Consider the following 17,300-nt stretch of genomic DNA (forward strand, 5'->3'; position numbering starts at 1 on the left):
ATTGTGATAGTGTACATAACCTTGAATATTATATAAAGACTGTGTTTTAACTACTACAGTGTGTGGACATTCCTTTGTGGGGGCTTGGGACTACACTGTACTTAAGAACCAGCCTGCATCACCTCGTGAGAAGCTAGGCCTTGATTGCTCGACCAGGTACCAATAATAGAGAATCTTGGCTGGGGTCCTCTGTGCCTCTCCTCTACCATATAGAAAGCAGAAGTACAGACACCCCACCCCCACCACCCCCTCCAGTCTTTACAGCCGTGCCCACCGTCCATGGCCAAAGGCCATGGCTAGTGATTTGTTAGTGTTTGGTTGTGCCTACCAGCCATGGCCGAATGCCATGGCTAGTGGGCTGGTTGTGTTTTAAAATGGACAGCGGGCAGTGACCATGACTGAAGATCATGCTAAGGGTCTGGAAGCATACTAAAAATCTATGGAATAACAAAACCCTTGAAATCCAAGGAAAAAGCTTTAGTTGCAGGGATGTTAAGGTGAGAACTTAACACAACAAAAGCCCTGAAATTCAGCTAAGGCCACCTTAACTTCACGCAGCCTATGACCACAATGATGAGAACTGCAATGAGGTCACCAGGTCACCCTATCGATCCCAGCTACTCTGCTCCCCTTTCTTTCTTATTTGTAACACCCTGGGTGTGTCTCCTGTGTACAGTGCTCTATAGTTTCAGCTAGATGTGTGCTTTATGAATCCCATACATGCATGCACATACATAAATGATTATACGTTCAAGAGGTTTATCTGTAACAGAACAAGGCACGCTTCCTTGAGATTGTCCGAAATCACAAGTGTCAAGATGGATGAATTAAAAGGGAAAGTCTACTTCCTTTCATGGAGCTATTGATCTCCTCCCGGTAACCCACAAACACAACACTTGTCACCAAGGGTCTGCTTGTCTCAGGATTCAGTCTCCTAGCTTGATATTTGTTATCTACATCAGGAGGGTAATGCTTGGAACACTACTTGCTAGTCTTTTTTTATAGGAATGTAGGTTGGTGTAAGGGATACTGTGCCCATTCTAGAAGACATAAGACCTGTATAACTATCATCCCGCATCTCTGCTACCTTGGAAAAGTGATTTGGAAGACAGTCGCATCCAAATGTATAAAACTGTCACTCAGCACAATCTCTTACAACACTACCAATTCAGATTCTGACCACCATGCATCACGTAGACTGCTTCCATTTCTATTATTGACGATTCTCTCCACAGCTAAAGGAGGATCATGTTCAAGGCAGCCTGCATTGCCTACAAAGCAGGTACAACCAAAACGCTATTTTACAGGGCTGAAAAACCTCTCAATCTCTGGAGGCCAATTCACCACTAGAAGGTACAAGATTCCTAAACTGGAAACCAAGAACCTGCAGGAGAGTAAACACTCGACAAGGTGTGTGGAGTAAGAAATGGGTCTTTTTCGAATACACATCCTGCCTCTGGAACAGCTTGCCAATAATGATCCGACTGGTCCATCTCTATCATACACTGCAGGAAGGACATGAACACCCTTCCCTCCAAAGAACATCTTGCCAATCATTGACCACGCAATGCTAGGCTTCCCCTCTGAAACTACCCTTCTCCTGCGTCCACCTATGACTCCCATAATCCCACACCATTGGACATGCTGGCTAGGGCAGATGGGAGTTGTAGTTCAAAACATTGACAGCCAAAGTTTGCATAGCCCAGTCTAGATTGTCATTCATAATCGGCTGCCACGTATTGCTGGTCTGCAGTCTGGTGAAGTGGTAAAAGGGCTAGCAGCCATTTTCAGGTCAAGCTGCAACTAGACTCCCTGGGCTCAGTCCACGTTTGCAATTGAGCCTCCCTGTGTACATTTGCCGATTCTAGTCCCAGGCTCTTGACTGCCACTCTTATTCCGTCTTACTGCACGCCTTGCCTTGAAGAAGCAGTAACATACTCTCCTCCCACTGGAAACTCATCCCAGCATAAACAAAATTAGCCCAATCAAAATTGCCAAAGCCAGTAGAACGGATATAGTGGTTTGTGCTTCCCAAAATTTGCATTTAAGCATTACGGGGTGTGTATGGGCCGTATAGCACAGGCCTAGCTCCTGCTTCAATCGCCTCCAATAGAGGTCACAATACTGTCCGGATCGCAGTGACGTGCCAGCTTTCCTGGCCGTACAGAGACCCCTTCTGGCTATGTGATGGTATCACAGGGCTGCTGCTTCGTAATGTATTCAATTCGCTTAAAGAAAAGCAATGAACATGTTAAAAAGAAAATGTATTGCAATCATTAATGGGCTCCGTCTTTGAGTGCCTAGGGGAAAACCCGAAGCATACATTGAGATTAGCACCTACTTACCTCAAATTGTCTTCAGACAGCGATTTGCAATGGCTATAACATTCCTGTCATGATGGGGCATATTGTTTGGTTACATTACTTTGTGTTAACATTCTAGAATGCTACCTAAAACAGTTCAACATTTGGTAGCTAAAAGATGTCTCCACCTCGTTTGTGGTCTGTAACTTTAGGTTGCATTGCAGAAGTAGTATGTAGCAGCTAAGGTATATTTCTTGAATGCACCTTGAACCATAAAGAGCAGGAGCAGCCTAATAATATTGTAAGGCTGGATCAGGATGTGTTATAAGAATAACAATTCGAGTGCAATTACTTGTGATCGTGAAATGGTACTGAAAGTGATTCTGTGAACTGACACAATTGTAATGGCAGTCTTTTTTTTCTTGCAGAAGGAGCTGAGTCTCCCAAGAAGAGGAAGTCTGTAAGTAGCACACACATTTTCGTGGTGTTGTCTATTTATTCTTGATGCTTGCAGTGATTTTCTTTTGAAGTACATTGTCAGGAACGATTTTGAGGTCTTTTTCTTAAACTCGCAATGTTATTGTTAATATTGTCAGTTGAGGATGTGACGCTGGCCTACCCACTAATTTGTCAAAGCATATTAAACAAATACAATGTGTACTTTTTCCGCAGGCATTCCTCTTGCAACTTTGTGATTCTAACGTGACTGAAGTGTTTATCTTTTAGATCAGACTAATTTGGAATTCCTCTGGTTTCTGGAAGTTGTTACACAAACAAATGTTACTACAAATGATACCACAAAAGAGTTTCTTGACAAAGGTTATTACACCATTAAAGTTCACAGTAGGAGAGCTAAAGGTGTGATGCACCGATGTGCTACCACCCCTGTGTTACCAAACATGCAAGCATACAATAAGCCAATGCTTTGTTTAAAAAAACCAAAAAATCACATTTGAAACAGAACTCGTGTTTTTGTGAAAGAGTGCGTTGGGGAGTTTTAGCATAAATATGAGGACATGTTACATGCCATACAAGGAAATGCCTTGTATCAGGGATGCTGAGGAGAGAAAGATGGTGAAGGTCGGCACGATTGACTGATAACAGCACGGTTGAGAGATATCGACACGGTTGAAAGGTATCGACATGGTTGAGAGCTAACCACATATTTTGAACTGTATGATATGATATGATAAGTTATTTATTACGTGCTTAATACCCAGAGGTCTCTAAGCCGGACCCGGGGATCGAACCGTGTCGTCTTGCCTCCAAGGCAAGCATGTTGCCCCTGAGCTATCCCCCGAAGACAGTACATCTAACAAGGTGGCAACATGACAAAGTATTTGCAACCAAATCCACTCTTCTTCAACAGAGTAATCTAACTACCATATCATTAATGCTTCTATATGACCACATAATATAGACACCAAATGGGGAGATGGATTAATATTCCCCCAACCCTTAGGAAGCAGGAGCAGCGCACTCCGCCCTCGTCTGTTGCAGCCATGCATGTCTTGAAGCTCTGGTGCCAGATCAAAACCTTTTACAATGTTTAGTTGCCGTTGTATCAGCATTTGAGTGCCTACAACTACCTACATATGACACAATGGTTTGGAGTAACCCTTCGAGTGCATGCTTGTCTTTATCGGGGTCTTTTTCAGCCATACCTTAAAATGTAACAGTTGGGCTTTATAGATATTTTTATTGTTTCCTCATATCACTTTCCAGCTAGTCAAATCATCACAATACACATAATTACTTATGAGAACCCAACCAGTATTATCAAATACTCTTCCTAGGAGTGGACTATTTTAACAAAACGTTTAATTTAAAACGATCTTTTGGTTTTTGATCTGCAACTCATACACCAAAGACCTAAATGGTATATGTTTTTCCGCTACAACGATCGATGTCACTTTTTTATACTAAGTTTGTAGGTCCAGACAGGCTTTTAGATATTATTTTCGCATTATATGCGATTTGCATTAAGGTTGAAAGAGAAGTCCCATATTAACAGTACAATGCAATAGATGGGCGCAATAACGAAAGAGCAGCTGTGCATTTGAACTTGACTTATGGATTCCGGTTAACATTGGTATTGACTTTCAAGTCCAGGTATTCAAATTCTACCACACTCTGCAATGAGGTACTATTTCAAAGCCATTCCCAAAAAGAGTTCCTTCTTCAAACTTCATGGTATTGGTTTTCTGTAGGTTTATCTTCAGTCTGTTTCCCTTGTCGAACCCCTGGGTGTTTGAGACATTAAATCTGCATCATTTGCATATAGAAGGTTCAGATATGATCTCCTCTCAATTCGTCGAATGAGTCTTTACACTGATTCTAACTGGATCTGCCTGTGTACCGTATGTGTTGAATAAAAGGGGGGGGGAGTGTGCAGCCTTGTTTCAAACCATCAGCTACAGGTGTTTTCTAGGCATAATCTCAAACTCTCTCTCTTTGGCCCCTTGAAAAAGATTTTTTGTGTAATTTAATATCCGAGTGCAATAGGTCTTCTGGTATTCTGTGCTTTTTAAAATGTTTGCCATACCGACAGCATTTTGTAGATACTAAGTTGAAAGCATATGAAAATCTACATAGTATACACATCATTTGTGTGTGTCATCGTTAGTATATTGTTTTCCTTGTACATTTACGATCGCCCCCCCCCCCTTTGCTAAATTCATCTGGACAGATTGAGAATCACTTAATTTCGTATCCCTGTGCCGCTATCTTACTCCGTAAGTACGTAGCAAACTCTTTGCTAAATATGTCTAGCAAGGTTATTAGTCTGTAAGGCGATAGTTCTGTGCCTTACCCTATAAATTGCAAACTCTCAACTCCATTTCCATGGTTTTCAGAATGTGCCTTCAACAATAAAGGTAATAAAGCTAGTTAAAATGCCTTGTCCACAGACCTGGATGAAGTTTTATTATTTAATATCATTGGCCCAACAACTTGCTGCTACATTTATATAATATATTGTGTATTATTTATTCCTGCATTGCCTTTTTTGTGCATTTGAACTGTTTATCAAGTCTTTTTGCCCCTGGAGTTTGTGAGTGAGCAGTTATCCTTTTGTCACAGATGGCCGTCATTATTCACAAAGTCCCAATGATAGTTCAAGGGTTTTATCAGGGATATAATACAATAGTCAGATTAGCAGTGGATTGCCCTGGATTTGGGCACTCTAATGGCCATCCCTCTATTGTCTCCCGTGGGATCCCTCCTCCCTAACCCAGGGGCCCCTAGCCACAGGTTAATTAGGCTAGCGAGTGGGAACCCCTGCTATCTAATAAAGTGACTGAGCTTAGGGTCTGAAGGCTGCAGCCTTATCTGTCTTACTCCCTGCAGGACCTCCCGTCTTCTCACACTTTTCTCTCCTTGCCTTTCACTGCACTCCTCTTCTCACCTCTCTCTCTCTGCCCCTCTTCTACCTATCTCGATGCCCCTCTTCTCACCTCTCACTATGCCTCTCTTCACACTTTGTACTCCCTACTCAGGGATATGGTCCCTTGCTCACCCTTCTCTCTATTTAAAATTCTAACTCTTCTCACATCCTCTCACTTTTCTCGTGCACCCTTCTCCTCGCACCCCTCTCCAGCACCCCTATCTTCTAGAAACCACTCCCTCACTCTACCTACTTTCCTCACTCCACTATTTCGGTCTCCCACTCTTCCCTCACTAATAACTTCACTCTCGCAAACACATTCACTCACTTCTTCACTCTCAGAAATGTGTCACACTCTCACTACCTCACCTGCACTCTGCTCCAACTCTGCCACCAACTCATCACCACTCTGATTCTCTGTCTGTCCTATTCCTTGTCTATCTGCACACCTCCATATCTCCTGACCTCACTCCTGCAACAAACACACTGCTCTTCACTTATTACTCTTATATACAGTGTCGTCTCCTGCCTTCAACCTTCCTTCCCCCTCTTCCATTGGCTCCAGCATGCACTTAATTCCATGGGTCAATCTATGCCTGTTTTGTCCCACGGGCAGCGTCAGGCAGGGGGAAAAGCTCTAACAAAAAGAAACTCTGTGCTCCTCTCCTTTTCCAGGACCATTTTGTTTGCAGTCTCTGGTGGTCTCTCTGCTTGAGGTAGGTCTGAAGTTTTGTTTTTCGTGTGATTTTACTCCTGTGCTGTCGAGTTTGGCGTCAAATTCGGGTTGGTGAAGATTTCAGTCTCTCTCCTATTCCTGTGTAGTTTTTTCACACTACAAGGTAATTTTCTGTTGCCCTCAACTGTTCTCGAGTCCATTCTCCTACGTCTTGTCTGGGTCACACCCGGGGAGGAGTTGTCCTGAAACAGAAAAAGAGAGAACACTGGGCAGAAAAAGTATGGTGAGGCATTATCTGACAGAGGGTGGCACCATTGGTAGTATGAATAGCATATGAGGGGCAACCGGGACTGCCTGTCCCCCCAACTTCCTCTCCCACCTCCCTGGAGGATCCCTGTGCCCCTCCCCCCGATAGTCATGACCCTGACCTTGTTGCACATTGTTGCAGGTACTGTTCTTTATAAATGGAGGGGGTTCCCAGGGCCAGCTCTGTAAGGTTTCCCTTAACATTGTGACAACATGCCTTGCATTCCCCTTCATTAAATATACTCTGCTTGCTTAGGTTTTGGACTGCTTGGTTTTTACTTTGCAGAATTCTATCACTTTCGAAGTTCAGTTTTAGGATGAGGACATTGACAATTGTACCAATTGAACAAGATTGGATGCAGTTTTTTTTAAATCAATTTGTCCGGTCACCATTTGTTTAGGTTAGGTATCACCAAACTCCTATCACTCATAATCTTTCTTTTGAAAACCCAGAGTATGTTATTAAGATTAATATGGGACTGAATCTTTACACAAAGGCCTAGTTTGAAAAGGTGACATTTAATACAGCCTTCTAGACTGAGGAAGGAGGTCATTATCACATGATTCACCCCAGGACATACATTGGGGAAGGGTCCTTATTCCAAGCAATAATGACCTCACCCGAGGGTTATAAGGCTATTTGCTTATAGTGGTAAGAGCAACATGTGTTTTGGAGTTTTGATGGTGAAGCAAAACATGTCACTTTAGTAGCAACAAAGTAAATGGCAAACTGTGTTGGTAAATTAAATGTACTTTTATGTTGTAGTATTTGAATAACAAGGTTGTCTTCATAGGTAAATCATTTTATTTGTAAACATCTTTGAACTGGAACAGATCAAACACGAGAATTCACTAGGTGTAATGTAGAAGTAAATGGTATTTCTAAAAGAAAGTGAATTTGTTTCCCCCTGTTTTGGTTTACTGTTGGATGAGTTAAATTGGAAGTTCCAGTCAAATTAAGATTCTCCCAGAGATAGAGTACCTGTTGTGAGAAACCTGAGGGTGTCCTCACATCTACTCCGCTTGGGCCCTCTTCTCAGGTGGCCAGGGAAAGGCCATCACTTTTGGATCCTGACCGTGTCGGTGGAGAAGCGAGGGAGGATCACCTGATAGAGGGGATTGGGGATGAGGTGTCCTTGGGTGAGACGCGGTATCCCTCATTTCCATTCCAGGAGGAGCCCTTAATCTCAGTTGTATTCATGGGATATTGTTATCCCCGAACCACTGACCTGGAAAACACCAGAAAATAGTATCAATATAGAGGAACCAGGAAGAAGGTGAAGAAGATGAGGTTTAAAGGCGAGACATAGTATCCCCCTTTTGCTTCTGAGAACCAACCCTGCCCTCCCCCGGCCTTTGTAGGCTATAGTAAAGCATTTCCCCATGTCTAACCCACTTTAGTACTGGGACCAGGAAGGAGTGACTCGGAGCAGTACACACTTTACCACTCTAGTACTGAGACGAGGATGAGGGCTATGAAACATCAGTATGCAAGTCCCACTAATTGGAAACAGGCAAAGGAGTTACACCAGACGCCAATTGCCAGGCCACAGGTGTATATAAGGAGAAATAAATCAGAAGGACCGAGAATCCAGCTGGGAGAGAGAACACAGGTTGGCGGGGTCGAGCTGTGAGAGGAAGGCCAGCACGCAGGAGATTGTGTCCCGTGTGGAGAAAGGGCCTGCTCGGTTAAAAGTGTGCCGAGCATTGCAGGACAAGCAGAGAGATATCGCAGCCCGACCGGACTGTGAGAAGGGTCAGAGTCCTGCAAGGTACAAAGCTGCATATCCATCACTGGAGCTGGGGGACACTGAAGACTCCAAGGAGCTGCAGCGTACAGCAGGGAGGTTCGGATAAGGCGAGCCGGGCAAATGCCATGGAGAGAACTGAAGGTGACCAGAGCTGTTGCCCGATACTGGTGAGTGACGGTGAGGGGGAAATCACGCCAGGGCACTCCAGGGGCTTGGGTTCTGGCATGCAGGGATGCCGATTGGAGAACGGCGAATGTTGGTTGGGTCAAGAGACCAAGGGAGAGTTTAATGAAACCCAAACAAGCTGCTGAATATGACCTGCAATTTTTGAACTAAAGTTATGCCAATCGCATGAAATTAATCGTAGCTGCAATTTTGAATACCGAACAAGTAAAGTTGTTTGAAGTAGGTGAAACCTATAGTTTGAATGAAAGGAAAATTTAAATACAATTCGGACTATAATGAAAGTCAAATCAAGAAGTCAATGAACAATGAACATGGAATAAGAATTAAAGGAGAGCCAGTAAACAGGGCTTTTTTAAACCAAGTGAGAAGTACAAAGAATACAAAACAATACTATTGCAGAGTGTGAAAGTGTGTTGAGGAGGCAAGGACTGTCTCCCCAAAGTGAAGGTTGTCGATCAAGTGGAGGTAAAGCCTAGAAGGCTGCAAATACCTAAATGATGCAGGTATAAAGAGGGAGCCTGTGCCTGCAATTATCTCTAAAGAGAACCAGTGACTATAATGAAGTGTTACAGGTTTTCATTTGGGTAACCTGTGATGGGTGGACTGTGTGGTTCGACTACTGCGCGTAGACTGGAAAGCCCTATTTGAACTGCAAAATTGGTGTGGAAAGCCTACTGGAAACCAAGAAAACTGAATATCATTTTGGAACTGTGTTAAACTTGGGGAAGGGAACCTGAAGGCCTTATTTTGGAACTGTGTTGAACTTGGGCAAGGGAACACCAAGATCCTTCTTGAGACTGTTTAACCCTTGCAGAAAGGACCTCAGAGGTTTGGTTTGTGAAGGTGCTTTGAAATTAAAGAAGGGCTATGCTACAAGCTGAGGAGCTGGAAGAAGCTCAGATCTTTATTTTGAACACTATTTTTGTGGTTGCCAACATCACTACACTTTATGTATCTTTGGATGTGAGGGCAAGCATAGGTTTTGGAAACAGTCAGATTTTTAAATTGACCTCAAGGGCACAGACGATCATTAGTTTCTTTAGGTTGGGAAATGCCACCTTAGGATAGGGCAAGTTAGGCCTTCTCCCATACTGACATTTAAGTTAATAAAAGTATTTTGTTTGAGCTTTGTATCTGTTGTCTGTGTCTTGCTTCGTGATGCCTTCACACTGGTTGAACAAAATCTTGCCCAGAAATTGAATTGTTGTTTTCCTGTCTGTTTTGAAGTCATCATGTTCACAATGCCTTCAATGATCGTGTTTACAGCACTCAGAATATTTTGACTAACTTCGAGGAGGTCAATAATGATCTCAATTTGCTATTATCTGTAAACACCTTTGTTCCTCGGTTCTATTGCTCCATTTCTCTTGATCTGTGTGCCTTCACATTTGCCACAATTCATTTTTGTACTTGGAGCTTGAGCAAAATGTTAACTTTTGTTATAGGTGTTGTTTTACAATCAACAATTATACCCCAATGATCGACTGTCTGTATGTTATCATAGTACAGCGGTCAACATGTAGTTTGCTGGTATATCGCTGGTTATTCTATCATTAATATAAAGCATACTGGATTTCTTTATATATTCTTATTAACCTCCCTCTCTTGTTCGTTATCTTTTGTGACGGGGAGCGGGATTCCAGTAAATTGTCCTTCAATATGGTTGTCATCAAGATTCTCCTGGCATTGAAGTCCACTGTGTGTACGTACAAAGATCCTATTATAATGTGTTAATAATTCAATCTAAAAGGCCTTCAAAAGGAGTCTGGGATTCAGTTGGAATGCAGCGTGTTCATCTGGACAGCCTGGTGTCTGCCCAAGAAATAGGAGTTAAGTCGGTCAACAAGTTTATTCGGATTGAAAAAAATCCATCAAACACAAAGCAAAAACAACACACAAAAAGCATTTACAATCAATAGACCATATACTCGAATAGTACAGCAAAGAGTCTCTTAGGGAAAGAAAAGGGTGAAACAAAGGCCCCCATCACCATCTGGATAACTCCCCTTGCCTGGGCCTGACCCCCAAAAAGCCTGTCCGGTCACGGCCCAGGGGAGTGAGGTTAGCCCCAGACAGGGGATAAGTCCTCCTGACTGGCCTCATGGGCGATAAGGAGCCTAAATAGGAGTGTGGGCTGATTAGAATTCCGCTCCCTGGTATCCCTCCCGTCCCCCCCATTGACCCAGGACCCTGCTCGCCAGTCTCCAGTCCCAAAAGGCCAAGTCCACTATGTCCTCCGAGCTTTTGCCCACACTGGCCAATCTCCGACAGCCTACCAAGGTTTCCCTGGACACAAAGGAACATCCTCTCACGGATCGTAACCAGTGTACACTTTTGTTTACAAGAGACTCCCTGGACTCCAACATGTTCCTTTCCATTTTTGGTACCCCATGAAGATACACTGTAGCTCGACCATTCTGGTCTTCAACAGGAGGCTGAGATGGACCGTCTCTGTGCCGTGGACCATAGGCAATCTTCCCCTCATGATTAGGGCTTTTTAGGACTACTGGACTTGGGGCAAATTCCGCCACCCCACCGAGCTCACTGAGCTTGGGGCCGCCTGCCCTGGGATCTTTTCCAATGTCCGAATGTGCAATCTCAGACAACAGGCTGGGGCAAGAAGATGTTGGAGCTATAGTCTCGGGACACAGAGGGGCTTGGTTCTTGGGGTGTACCAGAGGAAAGTCAGAGAGACCCTTAAAAACAATCGTAATAGGAAAAGGCTCCTCCTTCCTTTGCTCCCTCCCCTTAATGGCTATTAGTGTTGTAAGCAAATTTCTAATAGCAGCCAACTCAGCCAAAACTTGGTTGCACTTACACCCCCCGAGTGACAAATCCACCTCGACTGGGGGGTTAATAACCGGCCCTACAGCCGGGGAAGTTTCACATTTTGGTTGCTTGGACACCGTAAGTGGAGATGGGTAGAGAGAGAGGTTGGCCAATGGACACACTGTGGGCATAGGTACACTCCCGAAACTTCTGTTGCCCAGGGAGAGATTGCACACAGGGTCGTCATCATTAAATGAGCTGCCCCCCGCAATTGGGCTAGCCAGAGCGGAGCTAGAAAGTGTCTTTCCCGGACTGGCATGAATGATAGAGCCTGGTGACGGGGTGGAAGCCATGATGTTGCTAGCAGGAGTGGAGCTTACTGAGGGATAGCTGCTAACTAGTACTCCAATTCCTGCAGTGTCTCCCTCATTGGACTCCGACATCTCTGTTCCAGGGCCAAGATTTCCGGAGACGGATAACACTTTGGGGGGGACTGAAGCTCCAGGTGGGGATAAGGGGAGAGAGCACATCTGCAGTGGATGGACGGGACAACGGGCCTGGATGTCTTCCTCCGTTGGGGCCTATGATAGCCTGGACCTCCTGAGGCTTAGAGGTACAATCCCCTCCTATACAAGGATCAGACAGACTGCCATGGTTAGTAGGTATTGGACCTTCCCTGATCCCTTGTCCGGCAGCTATACTGTCCCCCTGTGGCAGCCGATAGCCCCCATGTTTCATCGCTAGTGGGGGTTTGGGGGAACATGAGAAGGGCTCACCCCCATGAATTAGGACAGAGTTTTGCACATCCAGGATTAGGGCTTTGACTGGCGCTCCCTTTTGATCCTGGGAGCGAAACCTCTTCACAGCCAGGACCTTTCGTTTGGGTTTGGGACCACTCTCTTGGCAGGCGAGATGAACCTCTGAACAAAACGAAGGGAGGGGGACGGGTGAGAGTGCTGGTGATGGAGGGGGGTTTCCTTGATGGGCCATGAGCTTTCAAAGTTCTTAGGGACTTGAGGAGTGACATTGCGTGTTTAGTGGGTCCACACCAGTGTTTCTGCCCTCTTGTCCAAGACACACAGACAAACAGCTCCTCATACAGTCCCTCGCCTGCACTTACTTCACCCTCTTCTCCCAGGTGGATCCAGGCCGAGCCTGCACTTACTTCACCCTCTTCTCCCAGGTGGATCCAGGCCGAGCCTCCCTCTTCACCGCCGAAACACTGTGTCCTTGTACCGCCTCAGGGTCAAAGGGACAGTCCAGATGGTGCACCTCCACGGGTCCGCAAACACCCTCTGCGGGACTCCAACACCCGCGTCCTTGCTCCCCCACGGGCTTCCTGCCCTGCGGGGATAATGTGGAAAAGAAATAGGGAGGGGACGTGGCCTCCCCTCCGAAAGTACGGTGGCCCTCCTGGGCTTCTGGACAAAGGCTCCGCGGGACGCCAACACCCGCGCCCTTGCTAGGAGTTAAGAGAAAAGAGGGTGCGCGCGGTGGTCGACGGTTTCCAATGCAGCCAAGAGGTTATGGAGGACGTGAAGGCATGAGTCACCCATATCCATAATTTGTAGGGCATTATCCACCACCTGGTTGGTGGCTTTCATGATGCTACCCTTGAGACAGGACCCCGACTAATAGTCATTTAGAAGCTGTAGCCGTTTGATTCTGGCAAGTATTTGTGTAGCCACTACTTTTTCCAAGATTTTGCATTAAATGGCAGGTTCGTAATGGGCCGGTAGTTGACCAGGTCACATGGGTCTAGGGCAATCTTTTCAAAAGAGGTCCTTAAAGGCCAGTCTTGAGGATGTCCGGGAATGAGCCTTCTTTGAGGGAGGCATTAAAGATGCCGAGGAGTGCGTTGAGCCACGGGCCCATCACTTGTTAAATTATGGAGGCCAGGATGATGATGATATTGCAACGTTCACCTGGTATCCACGGGACGTCACTCAGCCTGTTCTGACTGCTTACGACCTCAAACCCTTACCTGGAGGCTATTCGACTGGAGACTGGGCCTGAAACACAGGATTGGTAGAGTTTAACTCCCTATTGTCTCTGTGTGCTTGAACCCCTTCTTCCCTGGGGTCCAACCCTTCCCTTTGATCCACAGCTCACCTTGTTTTCTTGGATAGTGTGCTCTCCGTCCTGCTTTCAGCGCAGGGGTGCGTTGATTGATGCGGGCTCGTTGCTGCCTGGTTACTTCACTGGCAAGAGTCCGACAGGTAAGTATAATGAGTCTTTTGAACAGTCTCTAACTTCGTTCCTTTCCTTCCTTAGATGATGGCCGGCGTCCGGGGATGGCGGCGTGCTGCTGAGATGAAGCGCTGAAGGTGAGGGAGAGCGCAATGCAACCCTTTCGTATTTGTATTGAACCGAGTTCTTTTTCTGTGTCTTTTAGGTGCCGCAACGTTTTCAGTGTGAATGCCGGTTATGAAGAACAAATGCGGTGAGTAAGCGCGGTATGCGGCGCCTCTAGATGTTTCCACGCTAACCTGGAGTGTCTTTTCCATCTTGCAGATGTATGAGAAGTTCCGGAGACAGAGTTCCCCCATAGCGTCTGGGATTCAGCTAAGCGTTTGAAGCTCGTACAGTATTTAAAAATAAGTGAAGATTTGCAGAATGCTTACTAATGCCTTTTTTCTGTTCTTTTCCCCATTCCTTAGGAAGCGGCGTGCCGGGATGGGAATGACACTGCCGAAGATGCCCACAGAACAGAAGGAGCAATGAATGATGGGCAGAAGCACCGCAAGGTAAGGCTGTTCCTAACGGTGTTCTTGTTCTTGCAGGAGCTGAGCGCAGAAGAAAGATGCAAGCCTACTGGAGACCGATCCGAACACGGTGAGTGTCACGCTGCCAGTGCAGGAAACGCAAAGCATGTTTCTCAGCCTGGGCGTGGCTTAAATAGTCTCTGGGTATCCCAGGTGTCTCTGGGCTGAACCACACCCAAAAGACTAGACTGCACATGCAGTTCTGGGAACCAAAATATGTGGGGGCATCCATCGTGTCCCCATCAACGCACTACAAGTCCAATCCCCAATGTTATCCTATGGGAGTGAGTGAGTCTGGTGCCACAAGCGCCAAGTCTGACTCCAAGTGGGTCTTTGGAGGGTTGGAGAGGCCCTTGAGGGCCATGTAGGTGATTGTGGCCTGGCTCCAGCCTGACATCTTGGAGGGCTGGGGAAATGAGGGGCAGGAATCATGACAGATATCAGAGTTTGAAGTAGGTTTGAGAGAGGAGATTGTTTTTAGGAGGTCTGAGGGAGAGAGAAGAGAGAATTTGGTCCAGTGGGGGCAGTGTGCATGCATTGGTTCAGGGGAGGCAAATTGTGACAACTTGGATGAGTAGGGATATGACGACCCACTCAGCCCTCACACTTCTACAAAACAAAACACAAAGCAATCATAAGGGTAAAACATGAACCATTAAGAGATATACTGCCTTTTGGTAATGTGGGCCGAGGGAAGGCTATGCTCTTAAGAGGGATGTGAAGGTGAACCAGTAGTGACCCAAGCAACACAGTATGCATCCCAAAATAAAGGGAATGTCCAGTAAAGGTTCTATCAAAAATATATATACTTTAAGCAAACGCACCATCTGAACATAGAAAAAATGAAAATACTGTACAAAAACACACTCCTAAAGAAGAAAAGAGAAGATGCGGCAGACTGAAGAATGTAGCACTCTGTGTGTAGTTCCAGCAGAGGTAGGCAAAGTACTAACCACAAAAAGGATATTTTGGATGGAAGCAAGAGCGATATTGACCTAACCAGTCTCTAGGATCCAAGTGGATCGAGGGGGCAGTTTGAAATCAACAGTGCCTGGTTTCAATTCTTGGTGGGCTGACGCAGTCAGACCCAGGGTTGAACGTAGATGCAAGCTGATCAAGTTCAGTTCGGGCACGTAGGATGGTGAAGGCCCCAGCAGCAAGCGGGCATCGAGTAGATACAAATACGGGTGCTCTCTGCGGCAGAAGGGAGACTCTCAAATGTGAAGGTTGGGGTGGTCGCTGGAAAGCTTAGCAGTTTGCCAGGCTGAGACACACTTTAGACACCAGGACAGGTCAGTGAGTGATGTTCCAGCAGTTTGAGTCAGCTATCGACAGTTGTTGAAGTGGTGATCTTGGGAATGTCTATGTATGATCACGGAGGCAAACATTCAAGGCTAGCTAGTCCGAGCTATGGTTGTAACCTCTGGTCAGTGTCGGCGTGTGACTCCCCAGTGATTCGGTTCGGGTTCCAGCATTGAGCAGTCACTTCGGTCCTACCCGGTGATGAGCTTTGACAGGGACATGATGCATTTTCAAGTTGTAAAAAGGTGCAAGCAATTTTTGATATGGTGGAGGAGCACAGTAGCCAGCACCAGTGACTTCCCTTTTGTTCGACGTGGAGTGAACATGGAGCGACTGGTTTGGTGCTGCGAATACAGATCTTCGTCTGATCCTCTGGTTGCTGTGAGGCCCTCTCAGGTGAATTCGGGAATAGGATGGTTCCATTGAGGGTCTGCTCTCCCAGCTCAGAAGATTCCAGTGCAGAGTGGTAGATCCTGGTTCACAGCAGAGATTACTCCTGATGAGCCCTGGTAGTGTAAGGGACACGTCTTTCTTTTGTCGTGGATGATTCCTTCACCTCATGCTGACGGCTTTGGAGAGTGCAAGACTCTAAAATAAAGTCTAGTGAGATATTCAGATCGAATCTGTGGCCTTAAGTGATCGGAGTGGATTGGAGTGAATCTGCTGAAGGGGGTAAAACACCTCTTATTTCAAGGGCAAAAGTCTTCAGGTGATTGGACTAAAGCTAGCCTGGGTTAGTGGTCCAATCCCTTCTACGGAACAGAGTGAATTTTGCCCTGTTGATGTCACACTCCGAAATCTTTGCTCCAGAGGAAGCGGAGGGGACAGGAAAGATAGAGACAGCGAGAATCAAGATGGTGGAAGTCTCCTTCCCTTGACCAGAGCCCCCCTGCCTATCATAATCCCACCCCCTTCCCTTCGTACTGAAAACATAGGCCATTAGTGAGGCAGCACCCTGGTGTGATGCTACTCATTTTGAATGGGTGTGTTCCATTGATTCCCTGAACCAGGACAGCTGCCTGATGTGTGGCTGTCTCAGGCAGATGGTGTTCCCAGCCCTCACAAAGAGATTGAAGAGGAGGCCCAGCCCTCCAGGTTCTCGTCCTGCCATTTGGCGGACTACATCTGGCTGACCAGAATACACATCCCTTTTCACAGTGGATATGACTCCAGGTGCTGACACATGTGCAATATAAATTCAAATGTGGCAGTCGTGATCAATGTTCCCTCTAATTATTCTACAAGTGCGGAACTGGTTGCCTTTCGTGCGCACTTTATTTTCCATGTGTGCAGCTGACTAACGAGGTAAACCACTTTGCGAGCATGCCTTGTTAATGAGTTAACATCTTCAACGAGTTTGGAAAGGAATTGCCCCTTCCCAACCACTGCAATTCGTAACAAATCTGTGTACAAGGTGCATCTTACAGCTCCTTTTCCAAACACATAAGCTAAAAAAGAAATGGTATATGTGATTATAAAGAGAACTTAACGACCAGTTCAAGATATCAAGATCTGCCATAGTAGCTAGCAAATGTACTCCTGTGCAGAGAAAAATGTGTGCTTTATGCCAGTCGAAAAACACTCATGTGTATTACAAAAACAAATATTGGTTTTCATAACTGATGTGGCTGTCATAAAATCAGACCGGATAAAATATTTGCAGATGGAATAATGGCAAACAAAAGGAATGGGACAATAAAACATGCCAATAGGAGTTCATGTGCCACTTTAATGAAGTAATTCAAGGGCCAGGAGAACATGCCTCACATAAGTTGTGTAAGAATGATAATTGCATCAGAATAACTGCATCACTTAACATGATGATCAAAATTCCCTGGCTTCTGATTACTATCCACA

General features: G+C 45.6%; 1 protein-coding gene across 3 annotated transcripts in view; it reads left to right on the forward strand.

Moving 5' to 3' along the window:
* The window catches only part of MAST4 (microtubule associated serine/threonine kinase family member 4), a 2,307,007-nt gene that overhangs the window by 1,302,485 nt on the left and 987,222 nt on the right, over positions 1-17,300 (forward strand). For all 3 annotated transcript variants that reach the window (XM_069627380.1, XM_069627381.1, XM_069627384.1), the window contains one exon: positions 2,732-2,763. In XM_069627380.1, coding sequence (XP_069483481.1) covers positions 2,732-2,763 — 32 coding nt within the window. The remainder of the gene's footprint in view (positions 1-2,731; positions 2,764-17,300) is intronic.

Source organism: Ambystoma mexicanum, chromosome 6p, assembly GCF_040938575.1.
Source record: "Ambystoma mexicanum isolate Mex_15411 chromosome 6p, UKY_AmexF1_1, whole genome shotgun sequence".
Taxonomy (NCBI): Eukaryota; Metazoa; Chordata; class Amphibia; order Caudata; family Ambystomatidae; genus Ambystoma; species Ambystoma mexicanum.